A 26,482-nucleotide genomic window follows, 5' to 3' on the forward strand; every position below is an offset into this window, starting at 1 on the left:
GTCTGGTGTTGAGAGATGGGTGTGGTTATTCTAACAGAGTCAACTAAAATGAAGAGTTCCTGCCTCGATCTGGTCCACGAGTAACAAACGTGCAGGAGTGGATCCTCTCTCATGGCACTTTTCCACTAGTACCTACCCATCTCAACTCGGCCTGGTTTCTTTTCCACTACAATTCAGCACCTGGAGCAGAAGTAGGAGGTTGGAGTGAAGCTGCTGTGACGTATTTGATTGTGTGATCTAAATGAAGAAGACAACAACACTAAAGATGTAGAACCTGGAGGAGATGATAGATGTGCTGCTGGGTCTGTGGCTTGTGTTTGATATCAAGTTAAACAATGAGAGTGAGAGAAACTTCAAGTGGCGACCCTTTTTTTTTAGTTAGTTTGTCTCTGCGCTGCTGTAAAGTCAGCTGGAGCCGTGAGCAGCTATGAAGAGACAGAGCTCCTGGTAGATCTGGTCGTTCCTTATCGCCCGTCTAGATCCCTTTTTAATTCTCTCCTCAGCACCAGGTTGATGAACATCTGCACCTCAGAGTTGGATCATGAAACACACTTTTGTGCTGCCATTGCTGGTTGAATAAAATGAACAAGAAACCGTCAGAGTCGCTCTTTCTTTCGCTTAGAACCTCGGCAGAATAGTTACAGAAAAAGTATCTACTCGGCACGTTAGACCCCTAGTGGGAAAGCGCAAAGGCGAGTCGAGTCGTGCTGAGTAGGTACTAGTGGAAAAGCGCCATTAGACTCTGGACTAAACGTAGTTTTCTTCTTGAGAGGAATCATGATGATTTTAGGAGATAGATTTGTGATATTAGATGTAGGTTGTGAGGAGTGTCTGTTCTGACGCTGTGCTCTCTTCAGAGTGGAGGTCTGGCGTTGCCGGCCATCTCATCCTGTCAGACGAGGACCTGACCTCGGTGGTGCAGGGCAGCTGGAAACGCCTCAACACGCTGCAGCACTACAAGGTGGTACCCGCCTACACCGCTCTACGAGAGGGGCACACGCCATCCAACCATCCTCATACTGAACATCTGTGTTGCTCACCAGGTTCCGGACGGAGCAACGGTGGCGCTGGTGCCGCGCCACAGCAAAAACATTCACCACGACAACCACGACTACATCGCCGGAGAGAGTGAGTTCCCCTGCAGTGGGCGGGGCGGGGGACGGGGAAGCAGCTCTCCACTAACCCCATTCATCCCCGGTTTCACAGAGACGCCCATGCTGGAGGATAATGATGAGGGGGGGGTGAAGCTGTGGCACCTGGTGAAGGCCAGCGAGGAGCCGGAGCTGCCCAAACACCGGAGAGGCAGCCTGAGGGACCGGGAGAGGGCCAAGGCCATCCCCGAGATCTACCTGACCCGCCTGCTGTCCATGAAGGTAGAGCACGCACACACACACACACACACACACACACACACACACACCAGTGGCGAACTGTGAGCACTACCACTGGGCCTTCACCTCATCACAGAGAAAAGAAATCATCGTGGAAAAAAGCAACAGTACACAACGTCACTCTCGTCTTCCGCCATTTATCTTCTTCTCTCAACCACTCTCACCTGCAGAGATTTAAAAAAAAAATGTTTAATACTTTTTATTTTGTCTTTTTCAAGTTACACAGAGGAAAGAGAAAAATAAAATAATAATAATAATAATACAAATAAAAAATGATAGTAACAATCCTAACATAACTTCCTGGGGGAGATGTAATATTTTGCCATTCTTTTCTTTCCCTTCTTTAAGGGCATGGCTGGGATTTGACCTTAAATGTCGACCATTTTTGCCACTTTTGAGCAAAATCCCTTCCTCTAATACTCAAACAAAAAGTCAATTTTTCCATGGCGTATATTTCTTCAACAATGTCGAGCCATTGTCTCAGTCCTGGGGGATCGCTTCTCACCTGCAGAGATTTGATGTTAGACTTCATGAAGGCCTACCATCTTTTGTTTTATTCCCGCCCACATAACTTGGTCTTCCCCGGGATTGGTGAAGTCCTGACCAATGAATGAGCAGCTAACCGGGCCTTAATAGAGATAGACCATTCTGATTGGATAACAGGTTTCAGGACATGAACTTGGCAGTAAATTTAATTTTAGAACATACAGGACTGTCTCAGAAAATTAGAATATTGTGATTTTCTGTAATGCAATTACAAAAACAAAAATGTCATACATTCTGGATTCATTACAAATCAACTGAAATATTGCAAGCCTTTTATTATTTTAATATTGCTGATTATGGCTTACAGCTTAAGAAAACTCAAAAATCCTATCTCAAAATATTCGAATATTCTGGGAATCTTAATCTTAAACTTGAGGTTTTAAAGTTTTTCATTGTTTAAGTTTTCATGATTTGGGTCCCAAAGCCAGACCAGTCAGAACCTCTGGCTCAGAGAGAAGATGCTCCGACAGCCTCCACGTTGGCCGTTAGTGACAGAGAGAGAGTCTTCACTTGTTGTATCTTCTTCCTCCAGGGAACGCTGCAGAAGTTCGTAGACGATCTGTTCACCGTCATCGTCAGCACCAGCCGCCCCGTCCCGCTGGCCGTCAAGTACTTCTTTGACCTGCTGGATGATCAGGCGGGGCAGCACAGCATCACCGACCCGGAGACCATCCACATCTGGAAGACCAACAGGTACACTGAGACGGCTGAGACGGGTCTAGACACACCGGACGGCCCGGACACAGTACTGGAGTTGAGGGGGGATGGCAGTTTTACAGGGGGGATGATTTGGACCGTTTTTATTTCAGAGGGGGGATGCCACCCCTGTAACCCCCCCTGAAATAAAAACGGTCAAAATCATCCTCCCTGTAAAACTGCCATCCCTCCTTTCCATCCCTTATGTCATTTCATCAATGAATGTGGTTTTACTGCTATTTCAACATTTAGAGTCATCACCAGAAAAATAACTTATTTGACAATTTCCACCTGTTTCAAGTAAATTTTCACTTTAAATAAGTAGGAAAATCTGCCAGTGGGACAAGATTTATCTTCTCATCACAAGCAAAAAAATCTTGTTCCACTGGCAGATTTTTCTACTTATTTTAAGTGAAAATCTACTTGAAACAGGTGAAATTGTTGTTTTTTCCAGTGATGAGTCTTGTTTTAAGTGTAATAAGATTTTTTTACTAAAATTACATTGTAACTAGAAATAAGACAAATATTCTTGTTAAGATTGTGAGTTTTTGCAGTGATCCATTTTACTTATCCTGTGAAGGACAGAGTCATATTAATAAGTTCAGAAAAGTGTTTTTTATTGTTGTGTTTTGATGTATTTGATGTAAGCCCAGTGGATATTTAAAGCTTACAGAAGGCTGCATTTAACTGCTGCTATGTCATTCCTGCAGTATTTCTGCAGGTGTTTTGGTCACTGCTATTATTTGTAATATATTATATTATTTGTAATCAGCTCAAATTATCTGTCCCCATAAAATCCACCCTCCCCCCTGATTGTTTTTTACAACTGGAGTACTACCTGGAGGGTCAAACATTCCCGTCTCTGTCTTTCCAGCCTCCCTCTGCGTTTCTGGATCAACATCATCAAGAACCCTCAGTTCATCTTTGACGTGCAGGCGTCGGATCACGTGGACGCCGTGCTCTCCGTCATCGCGCAGACCTTCATGGACTCGTGCACCATCGCCGAGCACAAGCTGGGCCGGGTGAGCAGAGATCTCCTTCTCTGGGGTTGAGGGTGTAGTGGATGACGTTACAGTGAACATGGGTCTTACTCTCCTGTCTACTCCACCAGGACTCTCCCATCAACAAGCTGCTGTACGCCCGAGACATCCCCCGCTACAAGCAGATGGTGGAAAGGTTTGCTCGGCTTCCCTTGAACCTCAACGATGCACTACATGTTTATCCTCCCCTCCCCCTCCCAATGACCCGCGCATGAATATTTTTGAATCAGAAATACCGTATTGGCCCGAATATAAGATATACGGTAAGTGTTTTTTGCATTGAAATAAGACTGAAAAAGTGGGGGTGGTCTTCCATTCGGGGACTAGACATTACACCCATCACACCGCTAGATGGCGCCAGATATCTTTAAAGCCAATGCTAAACTACGGTAACTCCCCAGACCAAATCTACGGAAGAGGGCCAGGCAGGAGAAAAATAAAAATAATATTTGAGGAGGAAGTTTATTTTTTCATTATGCACTTTGAGAAAAAAGTTGAAATGTTGAGATTAATGTTGAAGTAAAATTTCGAGAAAAAACTTGAAATGTTGAGAAAAAAGTCAAAATGTTGAGAAAAAAGTCGAAATGTCGAGAATAATGTTGAAGTACAATTTTCGAGACATTTCAACTTTATTCACGATATTGTATTTCAAGTTTATTCTTGAAATTTTGACTTTATTCACGAAATTTCGACTTTATTCTTGAAATTGTATTTTTTAACATCTGGACATTTCGACTTTTTTCCTCGACATTTCGACTTTTTTCTCAACATTTCGACTTCGAAGTGCACAATAAAAAAAAAATCTTCCCCTCTCATATTTCTTCTCCTGCATGGCCCTAATACTCTTCATTACAAAGTGAACCCCTGTCACAAAGGATAAAAATAAAAAATAGCGGTAAGAAAGAAAAGAGAAGAAAATAAGAAGGAGATAACAGAAAATGGAGAAACGTAGCGACAATCTGGAGAAAAGTGGGTGGAAGATGGGCAGGTTAACCAGCAGCTGAGGAGAAGTTATGATGCAAACTTCAAGATGATGATTTGAATGAGGCAAAATAACATGCTTTTTCTCGCGAATATATTGTTATAATCATTTGTTTCAGATGTACAGGGGGTCGTCTTATATTCGGGCCAATACGGTAGATTTTTCTCAGCTATTGATGACGATGATGATGATGATGATGATGATGATGGCGGTTCTCCTGCAGGTACTACGCTGACATCAGGCAGACCATCTCGGCCAGCGACCAGGAGATGAACTCTGCTCTGGCTGAACTGTCCAGGGTAGGTACCGCTACCTCCCCTCATGGAGATGGGAGGAGCAGCAGCTCACATGACTGTTTTTATGTGATCCATTTTTTTATTAAGAATCTCATTGTAACAGGATCGTCATGGTACTGTCATGAATGGCATAGAGAATGGAAGCAGGACAGTCAGAGATTCTCTCCTCTTCTAATGCTAAAAAAATAAAATTAAAATAAAACAAAACAAAAACTACAGCAACAATAATAAAACAGACAAATAAAAACTAAACAAACAGCAAAGACAAAACAAAACAGAAGATAAACAAATCATGACTACCCCAACTGTTCCCCCTATTACCCAGGAATCCCAGTATCTCTACAATTCATCAACATTAAGATATCCAATGACACGTAATGCTAATCTCCTCCACCATTCACGATGATATCCACAGAAAGTATATGTATCCACTAGAGAATAAACAAAGAGTGCACATAATGTGTATATATAACGTATATACAAAGTATTCTAAACATTCAAGCAACATAAAAAACACCTAGAACCATAGGTAAAAGACAGTTGACGAAGGATGGTTATAATAATACACTGATTTTCTTCAGTAAATTCAACCAACAAATAATATTTTGGGCTTTGGCATAATATAAACGTGCTGTGGAAAGATCCAACTGTCCAACATCCCGGGATGAGGAGAGCCACTCCTTTTCCATCAGCAGGCAATCATCCGTCTCACCTGAGTGTTGTCTGTTTCAGAACTACTCTGGAGAACTGAACTTCCTGGTGGCGCTGCACGAGCTCTACAAGTATATCAACAAGTACTACGATCAGGTAATTTAATCACCCATTTATCGCATAAAAAATTATGTTCTGGTGAATTCCTGGAAGAAGAAGAAGCTCACGGTACAAACTGGATGGATGACAGGACGTGGACCTGAACATTTTTCTCGGTTCTGGTCCTCACGGGCCGCCCTACACGGGTCGGCCTCGCTGCATTCCTGTGTGCCGTTTTCATCCACGGCAGTGGTGGGGATGATTGAACGTTGTCTCCTGGCCGCGGCGTATCCAACCCACTCCCCTCTGACTGGGTTCAGGTTCTGGGTTCTGAACCCAACACCTGTTTATCCTTATTTGGTTTAATTGGTGCTATCAGATGGTGAGGAGGAATTCACTGAATGTGACAAAACCTGTTCTGGGCCCTTAGAATCGCTTACCCTGCCTTTAATGTGACTCATCACTGTCATGTTTTTATGTTATCAGAACTGAAATGTCATTCAAAACAACTCAACTCAAGTTATATTTTAAATATCTCAACTATTTCAGCCCTTTCAAGTATAAACAAAAAACATTTTATTAGAAATATACCGTATTTTCTGGACTATAAGCTGCACCTGCATATAAGCCGCATCTGCTCTATTTTTAAGAAAATAATTAAAAAAAGATATACAAGCCGCATCCGCTCTATTTATTAAAAAAAAAAAAAAAAAAAAAAAAAAAAAAGATATGCAAGCCGCAGATATTTATGTTGTTAGATTAGATATTTACTACATGTACAGAATGATTTTGAACTGTAAATGATGTACATGTTTGTACCTAAATAGATCCTTTCCTAACAGTGTCTTTTAACACGGCAGCAACTTTGCTGATTAAAACAGGACAGAACCAATAGAAAATAACCGGTATTTATATATCTATTTATCTGTTTCAAATCTGCTTCTACTTCTATCTGCTAAAGAAGAAGTAGCGTATTCTTCTTTGCATTTATTTTGTCTTAGTTTTGATTCTAATTCCGGTTAGAGCGGCCTGAGTGGTGGAAGAAAAATCCACAGAATAGCCGCACCTTTGTATAAGCCGCATGGTTTAAAACCTATGGAAAAAGTAGCGGCTTATAGTCCAGAAAAATACGGTAGATATTATAAGATACTTCAAATATCCATGTAGTTCAGCCTTTAGATTTTTGGGTTGTTTTTTTTCTAAAATGCAGTTGTATTTCTGTGATTGTTCTGTTTATAAAACCTTAAAGTAGTTCAAAGATGGTTTGACATGTTGTTCGTTGCAGATCATCACGGCGTTAGAGGAGGACCCCACGGCTCAGAAGATGCAGCTAGGCTACCGGCTGCAGCAGATCGCCGCCGCGGTGGAGAATAAAGTGACGGACTTGTGACGGAGACATCGTTACTCCGTGTTACTGCCAGGACGTTCGGAAGCCAACCGCCTGAAGACTGCAGCGGGCATTAAGGGGACCTTTTCTGTTTTGGCCGGTTGCTAAGGAGGCCGACGGTCGTTTGTAGGAGTAGAAAGGCACAAAGACACTGAATAACCCCGTTCAGACGGAGCACGGTTGCGTAAAAAAGACCCCCGTCAAGCGGGAAGTCGTCGCCACCGCTTTCCCTCCGGAGTCGGTGGTAAAGAAGCGGTACATCTCCCACCTCGGCTGTTTGCTGCTGCTGAAAGATGAAACCAGTGATTTCTTGTGTGTTTACACATTCATTCTCCTGTCTGTTGTCACGGTAACGTCGTCGTCATTTTCGTCGCTCGCGTTTGAGAAGAAAGCCTCGGTCGTGACTCGCATGTCGTTGAAAATATGAGTTGAGTAAGTTACCGCCGCTCTACCTCAGCCCACGGCGCCGCGTCCGCTGCGTTACCACGCTGTTGTTGCCGAAAACACGACAACTTTAGCAGGTGACATCTCCCAACACACACACACACACACACACACACACACACACACACACACACACACACACACACACACACACACACACACACACACACACACACTTGTTCTTGACTGCAAGTCCTCCTGTTTATTTCAAGGTACTTAAACCCCAGCTGTCTATATTTATTGTTTTTAGTAAACCGATGTGGTTTTATTATGTCTGTGCAGTCTGAGGAAGTGCTTCCTTGTTTTTTTTATGATGCTCCTTCGGCTCTGACTGCTGTTCCTGAAACGGCGGCTCACCCGAGCGACTCCAAGCCGAGGCCGTGCTGCAGAGTTTGCTGGTGCAAACTTTAAAAAGTGCAATCTCATCGCGATCAAGAGAAGCGTGAGCTCGTGTGCGTTGATGGTTTTCTGACTCGCACAGGTTGTTGCCTGGAGATCTGACAGTTTGTCGGTCTCGGGTCAAATCGGTTCTCCCCCCCCCCCCAGGACGGCCCGCTAAATCACGCCCGCGGTCGGGCGTCGCAGGGGGAACTGACCGGGCCCAGACGGGTGCAGAGGGAAAGCCAAATCAATCGAGAAGTCAACCTAAACACAACTCCACACACCCATACTTCAAAAAGGTTTAATCTTTCACAAAGCCCCAATAAAGGAAATCTTTTAAAAATGCCAGCTGTGTATTTAAATAATGTTAACAGACACAGGAAGTGATAAAAGATTCATTGCAGACCTGAAACAACGTTGATAAAGGTTCACTTTGGGAGACTGCCTGAACTCGTAGAGGGCTACAAACGCGTGTCCGTTTGAGCCCCGGCTGGTCAGAATGTAGAGCGTAGGTTTGTCCTGACGTTACTAAACACAGCGACTAACGACTCACGTGAACTTGTGGTTTGTTGTCGTTGGCTGCTCATGAAAGCTCCGCGCTGACCCACGCAAACCGCCTGAGGGAAAACTGTTGTTAGGCTGTATAAATTTGTCGATGTAGAGCAGGCTCTGCAAGGAGCAGTTTTAAGGATGTTTCTGATTTCTTGTTTATTATTGTACATACTGATTTTAAATGTAACTGTAGTGATTTAACCTGTTTATTAAGCGAAAGCGCCAAATTTTCACAGATGTAATAAAGTATTCTAAAATGACTGGTCGCTGTGTTTTAATGTGTTGATAATGATGTAACCCAGGGGTGTCAAATGTGTGGCCCGCGGGCCGCATGCGTGATGCATGATTTTCATGCGGCCCACGAGAAGTTTAACGTAAAAAAAACGAAATGTTAATTTCCTAAAAAGGAATCGCAGCATATCCGACAATATATTTCTTCTACAAATCCATCGTTATTCCACAAAGAGAGCAGTTCTCAACATTTTTTTAGTTTTCTAGAATGCATTTGCTGATTTTATTTCTTTGTAGACGGTCGTTTATTTTTATTAACTGACTACTATTATATATTTTCGCAGGAAAAATATCACTGCTAAAAAAGATGATAGAAGATATTTATTCGGAGAATTTCAGTTTTGAATACGAGGATAGTGACAAAGTAAAACAGTTAAAAGAGAAGTGCTCACTTTTTCGGCACACTGGCGTAAATATCCGCGTCCTAAGTAAGTGTATTCATTTCTAAAAATGAATACACTTAATTGTACTGGAAAAATCTCTTAATCACAAAGAAACACTCTCGGATGTAATAAGAAAGATTTTGCTTTTAATTAAATTTCCTATAAAAAAAACATACCTGTTTCTGTTTATCTTTGTAAAATGATATTAAAAGTATCTTACATAATTTGAAAAAAAAAAAATTTTCAAGAAAAGATCCTGAAGAAATACATTTTACATAATTAGTGTAAACAAAGTGCATATTTCCTTTAAAATTAACTAAACTGATAGTGGATTCGATAACAATAGTAAAAAAATAAATAAATAGAAAAAAATAATTTTGCACCGTTTTTGTTATTTTGAGAGAAAAACATTGGTCAAATCCGGCCCGCCAAGCAAAATGAGTTTGACACCCCTGATATAACTGGTCCGGTCTGTGATGACCTGGCATCCCGTCGGGATTTTACTCTTCATCTTTCCTTTGACGGCCAAGATCAGCTCCAACCGCCCTGAAACCCTGAACGGGATCAAACATTTGGATGGATCCACCAGAGTCTGGACCACATTTTGTGCTGCCTGTAGACTTGAGCTCAAGTTTGACAATGTGTCCACTTAAGTTGAGTAAATACACTGCAGTCGAAGAGAAAATGAGCACAGGTGAAGCCATCAGAAAGATCTCCAGTCGTCTTTTCCAAAGCGTTTTGCTTGACGTCATTGGAGAAGCCGGTTGAGGAAAGATGTCCTATACGAGAGTCCTGGTACAAGAATTCCCACCAACCAAACACTTGGATGTATTTAATTTAAACAGGGACATGAGATTTGTTCATTGTCCTTTCGTTGTTTGCATGAGAATGTAAGTTTCTAGTTCAGAGTTCACCTCAAACAGAATTCGCTTGTATGCAGATGATGTTGATATATTCAGCAAAACCACAGATTTCTGATTCCCAACCAGCTGGAGATGATTGAACTTCAGTTATTTCTAAGGGTGTGAGGTTCATGTTTAAGAATTCAATCAGGCTCCTCTGCAGAATAAAACTGTAGAAATTCACTTAACTAAGAGTTATACTTAAGTATCTTTATTTGAGGCCAAGTTTGTGACAAAGTTGGAGAAATTCAAGAATGCAGCTGAATTCTGGAACAACTTTTCCAGACTTTCAGATAGTTACAGTAAAGGCACTGCGTGTATAGCTAAACAGCCATCCTCAAAAAATGTATTTTGAACTATACCATTTATCTGGAACTGCGAGTCCTACATAATTGGGAAGATCCACTTTTACAACTTCAAGACATGAAGTCCAGCTCCTCCAGAAGTCACATGTTACTGCTTTGCAGCTTACACTCACCGACTACTTTATTAAGTAAGTAAGTTTTATTTGTACAACGCCCTTCACAGACCATGGTCACAGAGCGCTTCACAGTTACAATAAAAACACAGTTAAAAGATGCATACAAATTTAAGTTTAAAAGGCCAAGACAACACATTGAGAATCATAACAGCCCCAAGAAAATTAGGCAAAAGCCTGCACAAATAAATAGATCTTAAGTTGACTTTTGAAGGATCAACAGACTCCATGGAACGCAGAGAGAGTGGAAGATTGTTCCAAAGCCTGGGAGCAACGGCCTGGAAGGATCGGTCTCCTCTGGTCCGGAAACCAGTACGAGGAACCATCAGCAGATTCTGATCCACAGACCTCAGAGAGCTGGGGTTAGGGCTGGATCAGAGAAGATAATGTGGAGTCTGACCATGCAAAGCTCTGAAAGTTAAAACCAGAATTTTAAAATTGATCCTAGAGGTAACTGGCAGCCAATGAAGAGCTTTAGGAATAGGGGTTATGTGTGACCTCCTATTATTATTATTTGCACTAACTGCAGGCGAGACAGCTATGGGCAGAAATATGTGCCACTAGAAACTGAATTTGAATAATTTATATTTGAATTTGAATTGCTCAACTTGAATAATTGCATTAAAAAACTGAATCTGAATCACATAATTTGAATTTGTATTGTTTAATTTGAATCATTGCATTGAAAAACTGAATCCAGAGGAAGAGCAATAGAGTGCACTCAGTGCAGATACAAAGAACTCCTTTTCACGTAGCCCACTATAACCTATTTTCTTTCAACGATATAAACGACCAATGGGAGCTAGATATTTTTAAATTTCGATTGCTGTTCCTGCGGAAGACCCAGATGTCTGGCACAGTAAAATTGAAATTGAATTGTGAGAACTGAATGTAGATTCAGTTTTTCAATGCAATGAACGTTCATCTGGAAAGAGCTGTCAGTTGACCCAGTGGATAAGATTTAAGATAAATAAATAAACTTTCAAGAAGGTGATTCAGCATGAAACGTGGAAAATGATGCTGGTTATTCAGAGTCAGTCAACTGTAAAATATGGAGCTTGTACAAAATGGGAAAGTTAAAAATTGTAAATGTATAGAAACACGTCAAAGGATCTGGACAGAAAACTTGCTGATAAAATGGAGTGAATGATAAATAATAACAAACATGAGCCAATGTGTGACTGAACTTCAAGAAATCCGCTGAAGATTTAAAATGAGGAAGGTAGGAAAGAATGCATTTACCCAGGGGTAGGGAACCCTGGTCCTGGTGAGCCGCAGTCCTGCATGTTTTACATGTTTCTCTGCTTCATCACACCCTGATACAAAGGACTGTGTCATTAACAGACTTGTACAGACCTGGATGAGAAGCTGATGATGACTGTTAATAAGAATCAGGTGTGGTGATGCAAGGAGACATCTAAAACATGCAGGAGTTGGACCAGGGACCAGGGTTGCCTACCCCTGCAATAACCTAAAGAGAAACAGTCATGAACTGAAAAAGGGATTTTCAGTAATTAATCAAAAATTTGCAATAGACAAAACGTGATACTGGGACTTTAGTGTGATAATGGCTCAATCAAACAGAGATGAGTGTGAGTGTGTGTGTGGTGGGAATGTGGGGGGCAGGGATATTGGTATTGTTAGCTTGGAAGTAAATGCAAAAAAGGGTATGCATCATATTGACCATAAAATAATAAATCGAAGCTACAAAATTGTGATTTTGTGCCTAATTTCACTAGCAACATGAATTATTATTTTGCTTTTGAATTATTACGATTCAAAAGCACCTATAAATACAAAATGATCAATACATATAAAACAAAGGTATAATACACATAGGCATGTACCTATGGACACGTGTGTATGTATGTATGCGTATGTATGTATGTATGTATGTATATATATATATATATATATATATATATATATATATATATATATGTATATAGTGTATGGAATGATATTTATATATATGCATATACAGTATGTATATATGTATGTATGTGCTATGTTTGTGCACAGTTATTTTCTTGGGCAACTTCTCATGTGGATTTATTTATATATTTTGTTTCATTCTCTAAATCCTAAATGCACTAGTTTTTAAAAGGTCCAAGGTCCTTGGTTTTTAGTTAAAATTGTGTGTATATGTATATATATTTTTCCCTTATGGACATATATATATATATATATATATATATATATATATATATATATATATATACGCACACGTTTTTTTTCCGCTGTTTTATTACGTTTTTGTTGTTGCTTTTTTTTCTGTATGTTTTGAATTTGTTTTAAAATTTTATATTTTTCCCTTATGTGTTCGAAATAAACTATTCAATCCATCTATCAATATATATATATATATATATATATATATATATATATATATATATATATATATATATATATATATATATACACCAAACTTTGGGTTATTTGTGTTGTGGAAATTGAAAGGACCAATAAACTCAAACTAAATGATTCTGTTGTCGTTCCTCCTCCGCACCAGCAGGCGGCGCTAGTCGGCGCCTCGTCGCTGTTCGTCAACCGCTGGTCAAACAGCCGAAGAAGAAGAGGAAGAAGAAAGAAAGAAATAAAGGCTAAATTAAATTCCAGTTTTGACATTAATCTTCGTATCTTAACCCCGGACTGTGTCCTGCAGACCAGCCTCTCAGAAGAGGATCTCCCCCGGCTGGATCGACCAGGCAGCAGGTGAGACGGTCCGGGCTGCTAGCGGTAGCAGCGGCTCATTGTTTCACTAAAACATCCCAATAAACACTTTCTGGGACAAACTCGCTGCTTTTCCTGCTCACATCAGTTAATAATGCTGATCTAACTGATATAAACGCGTTAGTTTTAATGTATTCGCTGATTCCAGCGGGATAACGTTAGTGGGATTGATCCAGATCATTGAATGAACATTAATGGTCTTTTCTGCGGCGGATGTTATCTCTTATTCCCTTATGCAAATAATAATAATGATGATGATAAATAATAATAATTAATAATAATAAAATATTTAAAGGGCTGTGATTGATTGTGATACATACAATTTAAATTACTCTCATAAGCTGTATTACACAATGCAATAATACTTTATTAGTCGTCCAAGGAAAATGTATGTAAAAGGAAACTTTTACATTAAAATGAAAATAAAAAATAAAATAAAAATAAAAAAACAAACAGAAAAAAAAGTTTTTTGATTTTTGATTACCGGTAGATTTTTATTTTGTACATGTTGTCTTTTACTGAAGCATATTGCATTCACTTGAGAAAAAAAAATCTGCTCTGTTTTTCTGAATTAACGAGATAAAATTTGAATTAAAAAAAAAATCTGCTCTGTTTTTCTGAATCAACGAGTTAATTATCTCAAAATTCAGAGAAAAGTTTTAATAAAAAAAAAAAAATCTTCTCTGTTTTTCCTGAATTAATGAGATAACATTTTAATAAAAAAAAAATCTGCTCTGTTTTTCCTGAATTAAAGAGATACCTCAACTTGCAAGAAGCTGTCATTCACTTGAGAGCTCGCTTAAAATTTTATCTCGTTAATTCAGAAAAACAGAGCAGATTTTTTTTTTCTCAAGTGAATGCAATACGCTTCCGTAGTCTTTTACATGTACAAAAGAAAAATCAAATCAAGAATCAAAAGTGATTTTAGTTGTGAAATCCGAGCATTCGTGTCTGAATGGATGAACATGATTGTTCCTGCAGGATCATGGAGCCAGCAGAGGAACCAGGACCAGACTCGGGCTCCCAGGACGTCAACCCGCTGTTCCTGCAGCAGCTCAGGGAGCTGGACATCCCTGAAGACGCGGCCAAACAGGTGAGCACACCTTTCACCTGTCAGATACAGTTTATCCTCTTTTTTTTCTTTTCTTTTCAAGCTACCACCACAAAAACACTAGATGACTAATTTCCATTTCACAAGTGGATTGTTCCATTCAGACCTGATGCAACATATCTATGCCTTTGACTTTCATGTGTCATCATACAAGCACTCACACGAATGTTATCATTTGAAATACACATTTTTAATGCATGTTTTCAAATCGTGACATATAAAGAAATTAGACACAAAACAAAACAAAAAAAGAAACAATAATCAGACCTAACCAGGTCTTTAACAAATGCAACCTCAGACATATTGCAGTTTTTATAAGCCTTAGGCTGGGTGTCCTCTGTACCATGAGTATTTTTATTACTATTTTTTTGCGTGTACTTCAAAATTTCAAGTTCAAGCCACATCTAGGCTTTATGTAAATTGTATTACTTGTTGCAACACATAAATATTAGAGATGCACCAGTTCATATATACAGGACTGTCTCAGAAAATTAGAATATTGTGATAAAGTTCTTTATTTTCTGTAATGCAATTTAAAAAAAAAAAAAAAAAAAAAAAAAAAAAAAAAAAAAAAAAAAATGTCATACATTCTGGATTCATTACAAATCAACTGAAATATTGCAAGCCTTTTATTATTTTAATATTGCTGATTATGGTTTACAGTTTAAGATTAAGATTCACAGAATATTCAAATTTTTTGAGATAGGATATTTGAGTTTTCTTAAGCTGTAAGCCATGATCAGCAATATTAAAATAATAAAAGGCTTGCAATATTTCAGTTGATTTGTAATGAATCCAGAATGTATGACATTTTTTTTTTTTTTATTGCATTACAGAAAATCACAATATTCTAATTTTCTGAGACAGGTGTGTGTGTGTGTGTGTGTGTGTGTGTGTGTGTGTGTGTGTGTGTGTGTGTGTGTGTGTGTGTGTGTGTGTGTGTGTGTGTGTGTGTGTGTGTGTGTGTGTGTGTGTGTGTGTGTGTGTGTGTGTGTGTGTGTGTGTGTGTGTGTGTGTGTGTGTGTGTGTGTGTGTGTGTGTGTGTGTGTGTGTGTGTGTGTGTGTGTGTGTGTGTGTTCTTCATTCAGTACATGCATCATATGCTTTAAGCCATTTCATTTGTTGTAGTTGTCAGTCAACGCATCGGTCTGAAAGCTTAGAAAACAGAGTCACAGGAAGCGGCTCCTGCTCGCTAGGCTTGAAAAACAAATGCAGTTGTTCACTAACTTGGTCAATGACCGTAAGCAGCATTAACTTGAAGTGGTGATACTGTCTATCCCTGGCAGTGTGGGGATGTTTTTACTCCTCTTCACAACATTGCCTCAGTTCTTTGAGCTTATTTAAATGAAGCGGTTCATTCATGCACTCCTCTCATGACTTCTCATCAGAGTATTTAGTTTTGACTGAGTTCAGGTCTCTTATGTAAATTTACTGGCTTGGGCTTTCTCCTGAAAACCTGGCGGCTCTTCCGAACGAGCTGCACTTTTACAGTCTATGTCTAATTGTACCGTTATGAGCTTTGACATTAAGACGATAAATGAAGCCTGGAGAGTCTGACTCTAACTTGTTGAGTGTTTTAATGATTCACCAGCACAGCAGGATCTTAGCAGGGGGTTAACTCGCTGGGATGCCTACTTGTGGGAAGATTAGTTTCTATTTTGAATGTTTTCCCCTTGTGGGCAAATAACAGACTCCAAATTATTTTGCTAGGGTCTTCTAAACATTCCCAGATTGACTTGCCGAGGAATGTTTGTCCCAGAAACACAAGACCAAGATGACTCTATTTCTGTCTCCCTTGTGAGAAATGTAACAGGAAGATGCTGCTTGAAGACATGTAAACATAAAGTCAACACTGAACACATAGATTGACATAAGAATATATAAAAACATGTAAGACGACAGTGACTCAAATGTCAAATATGTATTTGATTGGGTTTTATTTTTGATCACCTGTGCTTGGTACATTTAACAACTTGCTTGCAGAATTGTTGCTGTAATGTGTTCTCTGATCAGTTTCGTCTCTTCTCCTCCCTCCAGGCGCTCCTGCACACTCGGAACGTGTCTGCCGAGGAGGCGGCCATGTACTACTTCAACAAGCTGGAGAATGAGGTGCCCATAAGCTAGCCTTAGTCCCCCACAGGTACACCTGGTACTTTATACCTCGTAGAGCTGGTACAAAACCAAATCTCAGTGTCTCCCTGTGCCCGCTCTGACGTAGGAGGAGGGGGACGATGACGTCTTGTTCAAGATGGTGTTTGTGGTCAACATGGAGCTCGCCATGGGCGTTGGAAAGGTAACGGACTGGACCATGAGTTTTCAAGAAAGACATGACAATAGCAGCCATAAAATGATGTTGCTTAAATAGAGGGTCTGCATTGACGTCACTTCCCCACTGGACCAGCCCCCTTACTCACACTGAGTGGCAAAACATCAGCAAAAACAGCTGCAACTAGTGGAGAAGACTGGATAGCAGCCGATTATGGGCTTAAATTAGTGTCAATTGGACTTGACAGTGACCCGTACAGTTTCCCCAAGAACCAGTGGTCCATGGACATTAATATTTGGTACAGTTACCAAGAACCAGTGGTCCATGGACATTAATATTTGGTACAGTTACCAAGAACCAGTGGTCCATGGACATTAATATTTGGTACAGTTACCAAGAACCAGTGGTCCATGGACATTAATATTTGGTACAGTTTCCAAGAACCAGTGGTCCATGGACATTAATATTTGGTACAGTTACCAAGAACCAGTGGTCCATGGACATTAATATTTGGTACAGTTACCCCAAGAACCAGTGGTCCATGGACATTAATATTTGGTACAGTTACCAAGAACCAGTGGTCCATGGACATTAATATTTGGTACAGTTACCCCAAGAACCAGTGGTCCATGGACATTAATATTTGGTACAGTTACCAAGAACCAGTGGTCCATGGACATTAATATTTGGTACAGTTACCAAGAACCAGTGGTCCATGGACATTAATATTTGGCCACGAATCCAGTTTCCTGATATTTATATGTACTTAATTTCTACACCGGGGAAATACAAGAAGCAAAGCTTGAAGACAAACAAAAGTCTTGACGCTTGGTCCTACTTCAAGGCAGGATTTGTTGTAGAAATTAAAGTGATGAGGACACCGAACTTTATGATTTGACCGTTTAACGTTAGCTACCCAAAAATCCAACATTACCTGATACAAACACGTCGTTCTCCCCGAGGCTGGAGAGAGACGGGGCTGCTGCTCTGAAAACATCTCTTTATGCAGGGGGGAAACAAGCTGTAAGGAGTGATCCTTGAGGTGTTTTCACCAATAAGTGTCCCACACTTCATTTAGAATACCCAGAATTGTATTAGTTTAATGGAAAAAGATATATTTCACCTTAACGTGGTCAGTGAGGCATATAGATTCTGAGATTTAGCCTTAGTTTTTGTTCAGTATATAATGACACAGGCGTGAACAAGCAATAAGTCAAACCTAAGGCTAAAGGACATCAGTGAAATGCCAGACTGGAGTCTTCTAAAGGATGATGGTTTGTTTGTGGACAGACACAAGTGACAGAAAAAATGGCATGTAAAACTGTATTCAGTGAGTATGTCGCTAATTAATTTAAAAATGGTTAAATAGTTATTCCTAATGCCAAAGTAGTTTTCCTGGAACACCATTCCTAAACAAAACTCCCTAAGCCGATACGTGCAACAATGCACGGAGCATCTTCATCAGAGACTTGATCAGTATGAATGATGAGTGCTGCCACTGTTGGAGGTTCATGGAAAGCAGGATGGCCAAAGCATCGGCCTTTAGTGGGGAGACGTTTAGAGTTGGTGCTCACATGCAGCCTGCAGAAGTCACTTTGATTGCAAATGAAAGCTAAGATTTGTAACTGGGGTGTGTGCGTGCGTGCAGGTGGCGGCCCAGGTGGGACATGCTGCCGTGGGTTTGTACCAGGCTCTGCAGGAGAAGAACAGCTGGAGGGAGATGGCCTGGAAGTGGGACCACAGCGGGTAAGAACCAGAGAGGAACAAGCAAGTTTGAAATACAACTTTACTGCCTCAGTCTTCTGCCTAATGACTTTTTGTCTGAAAAAAGAAATAACTTCTTTCCCTTGGTGTGTGTGTGTGTGTGTGTGTGTGTGTGTGTGTGTGTGTGTGTGTGTGTGTGTGTGTGTGTGTGTGTGTGTGTGTGTGTGTGTGTGTGTGTGTGTGTGTGTGTGTGTAAATATAAATAAAATATATATGTATCTGTAAAGGATAATGCCCGACGAGGTGTACATTATCAGAAATATATGGACACCTCGTCGGGCATTATCCCGCTTATACCACGGTCACTTACCAAAAAACATAAATATTAAATCAGTTATTCATGCTTTAATGTGTTTTCAGTTGAAGTCATTAGTTTTATAACAAGCCACAGCTGAGCGGTTGAGCTGACTATTTAATCTCTGGTCTGCAGCCGTTGCAACCTGGTAAATTACAACGTTTTTTAACAAGCCATAACTCAGTAACGGGAGATATTCTAGTCCACTCAGCTCCGCTCGGCTGTTTTCTTTTCTCTCCTCTTCTGCATCACAGTCGTCAACATTGTTAAATTCACCAAATACATTAAAAGAAATTACAAAATCACTCATGTCGCCGTCCTGCGGTAGCCGGCTCTTCTTCTCTGAATCTCCGTTGGTTACCACCTGGCAGTTGATCCAGCGCAATGATATTAAAGTTATCAGGCAATTTGACCGAACTTGTTTTCTAGGTGTAGGTTATCACTTTTAATGTACACCTGCCAGCCAATCAGAATGGAGTATTCACACAGACCGTGGTATAAATGTGTGTGTGTGTGTGTGTGTGTGTGTGTTAGTGTATATACAGGACTGTCTCAGAAAATTAGAATATTGTGATAAAGTTCTTTATTTTCTGTAATGCAATTAAAAAAACAAAAATGTCATACATTCTGGATTCATTACAAATCAACTGAAATATTGCAAGCCTTTTATTATTTTAATATTGCTGATTATGGTTTACAGTTTAAGATTAAGATTCCCAGAATATTTAAATTTTTGGAGATAGGATATTTGAGTTTTCTTAAGCTGTAAGCCATGATCAGCTATATTACAATAATAAAAGGCTTGCAATATTTCAGTTGATTTGTAATGAATCCAGAATGTTTGACATTTTTGCATTACAGAAAATAAAGGACTTTATCACAATATTCAAATTTTCTGAGACAGTCCTGTATGTATGTATGTATGTGTGTGTGTGTGTGTGTGTGTATATGTATGTATAACATTTAACGTATTCCCTTGTGTTGTATGTCCCTACAGGGCCAAGAAGGTGGTGCTCCAAGGCACCACTGCAGCTCACCTGCTGGAGCTGCAGGCCCTGGCCATGAGCCTGAGCCTCCCCACCTACCTGGTCCAGGACGCAGGACTCACCCAGGTTAGAAGAGTACAGTAATTATTGTTCAAGTCCAGGTGTGACAACGTGTTAAAGACTCAAGACAAACCCAGGAAGTGTGTCTCTGCAGGTGGAGTCTGGCTCTCGCACCGTGCTGGGCATCATGGGAGAAGACGAGATGGTGAACAATGTGACTGGCAGTCTGAAGCTGCTCTGAGCGGTCCGGTCTCTGAGGTTGGGGCAAGGCTCTGCGGTGCCACCGGTCAACCAGTAGAGGGCGCCATTATTCCGAAGCAGGAAGTTTTGTTGTCAAGCATGAGCCCGAAAACCACGAGTGGGTGGAAAAACTTGGAATTAAGAAAACACGCAGCCATTTATTTAGTTTCAATTCTTGTGATTCGTCCTGTATGTCTTAATTGGTGCCTCCTAATCCTCTCTCTGACAGTTACCGGGGAAATCAATCTCAGCTAAATACAGTTTCAATGCTAAAAATGCACCTGGAGGAGACATGAGGACACGATCAGGGAGGTTGCACCGGTTTACCCTTCACAGGAGTACTTTGATTGGCTGCAACGTCTATATAATCTCAAATTTAAAACACCATGTTGTAAATTAAAAAAGAAATTGACATTTGCTGTTTCAAACACATTCGATCAACTGAAAGAATTGATAAACTACATCATCACATTGAAACATAATGCTGGCAAACTGATTCCATGTTAACTGATTCCATGTTGTATATATATATCGTTGATTATAACAATGACTGAAGCAGAAATGTGTCATTTTGTTAAATATGTGTCACCTGGTTTTCTCTCTCCTCGTATGTCTCCTCCACTCTTCTGCTCATGTCTCTGGCAGGAGGTCTAGATTCAGAAAGAGGAGTGGAGATTGTGCCGGTTGGCAAGTGGGAAAAGCCGTGTGTGTCTGAGTTTCTCGTACTGTTAAGAGAACGAAGGCAGTGATGTGTTTGTTCAAGGTTATCAGATGTCTTGGTTACCCGTTAATTTGCTGACTGACTACATGAAAGCTTTTTTTTTTTTTTTTTTAGTTTTTCAAATCTTTATTCAACTTGTACCAGACCCAAACTTCTGTAACTGCTCCAATCCCATTAACACTTACCGATACGTCCAGATTTTATTTAACGTGGCCGCCCTGGAAACTTTCTTTATCATTTATGTGCCATTTCAAACTATGTTTCTGTTTCTTTCTTTTCTTTTTAACGGGGGAACTTTTGAGTTATTTAATTCAGCGATTTGGTCAAATCTGGCAAATTTTGTGGAGTAAAAATGTCACATTACGTCTGGATAGTTTACAGTAAAGAATTTCATCAGCTTTCACCCTGACAGTTCGTGCGTGGCAGTTGTCTGTAGAGTTGTTTCGATACCAGTATTGGAAATACTTGCTGATGCTACCAAAAGTAAGGGTATCATAAATTAACGAGTGTTTACGTCTATGCACCATCCAATACTGCGTAAGTTCTATAAGTGGAAGTCTTCATTGATGCTCTTAAAGCAACTCTTGAGAAATTAGGCAACACTGCCTTTCAACTTCCTGTTTTGATTAACCACGTGCATGTAGATATCTAGCATTTTGTTGATAATCCCACCAGGAACATGATGTCATGTTCACCATGAAACGCTGCGGGTTCCAGGGGGGCCACGAATGTGGTCAAAACATTGTTACCATTGGCTTTTGGACAGCCACTCTCGTCAAATGTTAACATAAAAATGCATTTTTAATTTGACTACACTTTTATGAAATTATTGGGCTTTTTTTTTTTAAATTAAATGTAATACATATTTGTGATTTGACGTTAATTCAGAAAAATGTTTAAATAAATTAAAATAATAGTGGTATCAGATCAGTATGTGTCGGTCCATACCCATAGGCCACATATTGTAAAGGGGAACTAAATGGTTGCAGAACATCTAGTTATCTACACAGTAATGTTACTCATAAGTTATCTAGTTGTGGTTATGTTGTTACTAACAAATACTGAGGAGCCGGAGCTGCATAAAGTTATACAGTTTTTACGTGATTTGAAAGAAACCTTGCAAACAAATGATGCTGTAGTTCCTCGAGGTTGACATGAAATGTAGATGTGAACATATAGTTTGAATCCCAACATTATAACACTTGTAGTGACATGTTCACACCCTTATTATTCTGTTGTCCAAGTGGTTCAGTGGTGATTAAAATATACCCAGATAAAGTAACAAGTGTTGTGTGAGTTATTGTCTCGTGGATCACACAGACTGCACACGTGGGGGAAGGGGAGAGTGTGCTGGAGGATTTGGACCTCTGTGCCATATTCTTTCTGTTTTTTTCACTGTACAGTATTACATAACAGCGAGATTGTTTATTAAATATAGACATCAGCTGGCAATCTAGCTGGGAAAGGAATGAACAAAGAATGTGTTTTTATCTTCATGAAATTACGTCATAATGTGAAGGGTTTGAAAAGTGAACTAACAATAGCAACTGTGCAACTTTATGAAGGTTAATGTGATACGGTTATGTCATTTATAGGTGGTTATAGGAGGTTGTTCGCTTTGCAGCCGAGACTTTATGGCCGTCTGGACAGCTGCTCATGTGTATGAATGTAACACGGACGGTGGTTATGTAACCACATTTCTGCCAGTAGGCGGCCTGAACCTTCGCTACATGGAAATACCACGCATCCCTGCTTTGTCTATTCTTCATATATCCAGTTGCAGTTTTGTAACACGTTGAAATCAATTGTTTTTATAAGAGATTCTTGCGCCCTCAGATTGTGCTGTCTCATCTTGCCCCTCCGGTCTCAACAACAAATGACGTAACTACCTCTAAGCCAATAGGATGTCGCGCCAGTGTCACGTGACAAGACAGGCGAATCCAGCACGTCATGGAGACTATTTGCTTATCACAAGCAGATCAGCCGCATTTGTTTTTCACTCATTTACATGTATCCGTACAAAGGTTCTCTTTGTTTTGGGGAATTGCATATTCACGGGAATCGAATGTTACGACATCTGACAAAAGCATTTCATTAAACGCACAGATCTCTTTGTTGAATGGGAGCGACTCCCGTTGATTTTTTTTTTTCCTTTTACTGCTCTGCCAATTTTTGCTGCTTTGCCAAAAAATCCTACCTAATGTTTTTCTACCTTTTGTAAAGCTACAATTTTACTGTGTTTTATTCCCTAGCCCACTTCGCCCACAGATGCCAGGCCGTCATTGTAAATAAGAATGTTTTTAATGACCTGCCTGGCTAAATAAAGGCCAATTACTGAATTAATATCAAATAAAGCCATAGAATTATTGTTTTTATTCTTTATCGTATAATGTTCACAAAGTGTAATGGAGTTCATGTCATGGGTAGTGTATTTTGAAGGATCAAATACTCAACATCCCATATTATCCATTTAGCGTGGCAATCAAACTTTGAAAATCGACTGCGCGCATGCGCAGAACCACAAAGTAGCATTTCTCGGCAGGTAGCAGAAATTGGCAGAACACCACATACATTTAGGGTATTTCCGTTACGTCAGTCCCCTTTGATGGTTAATTTATCCAAATAAGATAGGAGGCAGGAATGGCTACTATATTCGACCCAGAGTATGTATAAGGAGCCCCCTGGCCACCGCTGCCCCGCACCGGCGGCTCTACTCCGGGCGTCTGCCATGCCGGTAGGTGGGGCTGACCCAGCGGGCTAACCCTGCCTCCCGGAGCCCTGCAACTGGGCCCCAGAGACCCCGTGTGGTTAACGCTAAACGCAAGGAGCGGACACAAGAACCCATAAATGAAAAAAATAATCCCAAAATAGAATTAAAGTACATTCCATGGAATCTGATTAAATAACGACAATTTCCCGATTTTTGAAGATATAGATCCACTTTGGGGTAACACTGTATCCCGACTCCCGCTACCATCTGCCGCACTCCTCAACACGCTGCACTATTTCAGCAGCTCATCACCCTCGCACTCCTCGCCGCCGCGGAGCCCCGCCCCGTCATTACGTAGTGCACGTCCACACATGATTGACGTCTCCATCGGCCAATGGCGTGAGCGTACAGCCACTGCGCGGGGTGAGTGACACGCTGCCAGCCAATCAGTAGTGAGAGGCGGGGTCTCTCCCCACAGTCCCCGCCCCCCATGAGAGGGCCCCTGCACGAGCGCCAGGGAAACCCCGTGTCGTGATTGTGTGTCAAGCCTGAATTTATGGTTCTGCGTTAAACCTACGCCGTAGGGTTACGGCGTAGGTTTACGACCATAGACACGTACGTAGACGCCGCATCGAGTGTTCTTGCCCGCTGCTGCGATACGTCAACGTCGCCGCCATATTGGATGTGGCAAGACTGCGCTGGAAACTAATACAAGTTAATTGACTTATTTTCATAAAGCCCCTTTCTACAAAGAAATTTACGTTTTACGTCTCATTTATTCATTCACACACACTGATATACTTGGGAAACATATTTTTAAATTTTCAAGTAACAAAATAACATATTTTAACTATTTTTCAGGTTTTTTCAATTATTGTATCGTCTGAAAATGGTCAAATATTATTTTATTGTCTGAAAAATGGTTCAAATATGTTATTTTGTGTATTGTTTTTCGGCACTACCTTGTTCTCCATAGCAGATATAACATGAATTACTCCTATGTGGGATCAATAAAGTTCTTATTTTTGCCGGTTTTCAGACAATAAAATAACATGTTTTGTTGATGAGAAAATATGTTTCTCTATTTTTCTTATTTTTTTGAGGGGGGATATATATTGTTTTTCGGCACTACCTTGTTCTTTTCATGAATTACTCCTGTGTGGGATCAATAAAGTTCTTATTTTTGCCATCTGAGAAAATTAAATATATTATATTTGGTACATAACTGTTTCCCAAATATAATAGTGCGTGTGTGAATTAATAAATGAGACGTAAAACGTAAATTTCTTTGTAGAAAAGCGCTTTATGAAAATAAGTCAATGTACTTGTATTAGTTTACAGCGCAGTCTTGCCTCATCCAATATGGCGGCGTCGTTGACGTATCGCAGCAGCTCCATGGGGCGGATACGGAGAGATGTCTATGGTTACGACGCCGTTAGCTCTGCGTTGCTGTAACGCGGAACCCTAAATCAGCCTTCAGTTTCATTGGGGCCAGCGGTGGATCGATGCCGGCGAGGAGGGGGATGGGAGCGTGAACGCGCCGACGTCAGGACCCGACACAGACCCGGAGCCCCGTATCACACACAGGAGCGCATACCCCATTAAAAGCAGCGACTGTAAATATACAATACACCAAAATAAATGGAGTTGTTCCCCGGGGATTTATTATAGACACTCAATGGATGTTGTGCGCCCGCAAAGGAAAGGGAATTTAACTTTACGCCAATGTGTGGGAGACACTGAGAACTTTTTTCCTGCCCGCGGAGAGGGAGCTACTTTTAAGGGGCAGCGTATTCAGGAGACTCCGAGGCCCCGACACGGGCCTACCACTGGTCCAGCTGGAGTTGTTGCTGGGAGACTTCAAGGGCTTCCTACTTTAACGTGATTTTCATCGATTGCACACGTTCGGAATGCCTCTCTAGGTGAGTGTTTTTAAATGTGAGGGGATTGTTTGTGGTCTACACATGAAGGTTGTGAGAGAGCAACCATGTTTCAGTCTGAGAGCTAAGCAGCTAACTGCTCTCAGCCAGGCGGCCGTGTGACTTTATTATAACTACTTTTACATGTTTACACCTGTAAGTTAGTGCCAGGCTGGCTGGAATAAGCACTAAAGCCTCTCTTTGGGCCATGTCTGCCCTGATCCTGCTGCTGGATCATCCCCTCGTGTTGTTTTTGGTTGTTAACCCCAAAGGCTGCATTATTGTTTTAAAATACTGATTGTTTCCTCTCAACCAGACTGTATTGTAAGCAGACACTTTACCTGAACAAACCCACCAGATTTGGGGAAGTTTCCCTCTGGTGTGGAGCTTGTTTGGGTCTCCAGTGTTTTCTCTCTTTTTCCTCCACTTTTTTTTTAACATAGAGAAACACGTTCACAAGAAATTGGGACATTTCAACAAACTTGAGATGTAGCTGGGGCTTTATTTTGACAGGAAATGAGTAAACTCAGTGTTGGTGTCGTTTTGTAATGATCAGTAAATTAAACTTGATTCCCTGAGCAAGTTTGCACAGTTTTCAGAGGTTATATACTAATGTGATGGTGTTAACAGTGTAAATACTCCCAGAAACACAATGGAGACGTGTGTTTGGAGCAGGTTTCCCAGGGTAAAGTTGGACAGAGAAAAAGGTTGGTTTTATTGCACTTAAAGTTCAGAAACAGGCTAAACGCAGGCTAGGTGGGTTTGTTGGGATCGCAATTTGTTGCCTCGTTGTTGTTGCTGTTTTTTTTTTTTTACACAAACATGTTGAATGCTTCTCAGTCTCCTCCAATCTGTCGACGTTTGTGAGAAAGATCCGCGTTTCAGTCTGCAGTTTGATGCTCTTAGCTCGAGCAACAGCTAGCAGAGCCTGCTGGCCTGCCTGCTCACTTTGTGGATGTTATTCACTTGCTTTTACTCATTATATCACCCTGCTGCTTTACGTGTGTGTTAGCACGTCACGTATTTGCAACATGACATCTCAAATACGGTGACTTCGTGGACGAGATGGGTTTAGATTAGATGAGAAATGTGGTTTCTGCACCGTCGTGGTGGTGAGGCTGCACCGTCTAAAGCCTGATTTATGGTTCCGCGTTAAAC

At 40.6% G+C, this 26,482-nt stretch overlaps 3 protein-coding genes across 6 annotated transcripts in view; all 3 read left to right on the top strand.

The window, feature by feature from the left end:
- The window catches only part of LOC133448969 (plexin-B1-like), a 127,324-nt gene extending 118,599 nt beyond the window's left edge, over positions 1–8,725 (top strand). For both annotated transcript variants that reach the window (XM_061728007.1, XM_061728009.1), the window contains 9 exons: positions 858–961; positions 1,044–1,128; positions 1,207–1,373; positions 2,470–2,630; positions 3,508–3,655; positions 3,745–3,809; positions 4,879–4,954; positions 5,684–5,758; positions 6,987–8,725. In XM_061728007.1, the coding sequence (XP_061583991.1) occupies positions 858–961; positions 1,044–1,128; positions 1,207–1,373; positions 2,470–2,630; positions 3,508–3,655; positions 3,745–3,809; positions 4,879–4,954; positions 5,684–5,758; positions 6,987–7,091 (986 nt within the window). In that variant the 3' untranslated portion in view covers positions 7,092–8,725. The remainder of the gene's footprint in view (positions 1–857; positions 962–1,043; positions 1,129–1,206; positions 1,374–2,469; positions 2,631–3,507; positions 3,656–3,744; positions 3,810–4,878; positions 4,955–5,683; positions 5,759–6,986) is intronic.
- A 4,345-nt stretch (positions 8,726–13,070) lies between these two features.
- Positions 13,071–21,968, top strand: si:dkey-19e4.5 (UBA_like_SF and PTH2 domain-containing protein). The gene is made up of 7 exons (XM_061728010.1): positions 13,071–13,234; positions 14,234–14,345; positions 16,401–16,472; positions 16,582–16,656; positions 18,278–18,375; positions 19,686–19,800; positions 19,889–21,968. Exons 2-7 carry the CDS (start codon positions 14,238–14,240, stop codon positions 19,973–19,975), a joined length of 555 nt encoding a protein of 184 aa, XP_061583994.1. The 5' UTR covers positions 13,071–13,234; positions 14,234–14,237; the 3' UTR covers positions 19,976–21,968.
- Positions 21,969–24,906: 2,938 nt separating this feature from the next.
- Positions 24,907–26,482, top strand: part of setd5 (SET domain containing 5) — a 66,975-nt gene continuing 65,399 nt past the window's right edge. For all 3 annotated transcript variants that reach the window (XM_061728011.1, XM_061728013.1, XM_061728012.1), the window contains exon 1: positions 24,907–25,327. The gene's annotated coding sequence lies outside the window, so the exon portion shown is untranslated. The remainder of the gene's footprint in view (positions 25,328–26,482) is intronic.

Source organism: Cololabis saira, chromosome 8, assembly GCF_033807715.1.
Source record: "Cololabis saira isolate AMF1-May2022 chromosome 8, fColSai1.1, whole genome shotgun sequence".
Taxonomy (NCBI): domain Eukaryota; kingdom Metazoa; phylum Chordata; class Actinopteri; order Beloniformes; family Belonidae; genus Cololabis; species Cololabis saira.

Bases quoted from the DNA above. Each gene is read 5' to 3' on its own strand.
- si:dkey-19e4.5 (XM_061728010.1), top strand. From the start codon at position 14,238: ATGGAGCCAGCAGAGGAACCAGGACCAGACTCGGGCTCCCAGGACGTC. The intron at 14,346-16,400 runs GTGAGCACACCT...TCCTCCCTCCAG, and splicing joins CTGAAGACGCGGCCAAACAG to GCGCTCCTGCACACTCGGAA. The intron at 19,801-19,888 runs GTTAGAAGAGTA...GTGTCTCTGCAG, and splicing joins AGGACGCAGGACTCACCCAG to GTGGAGTCTGGCTCTCGCAC.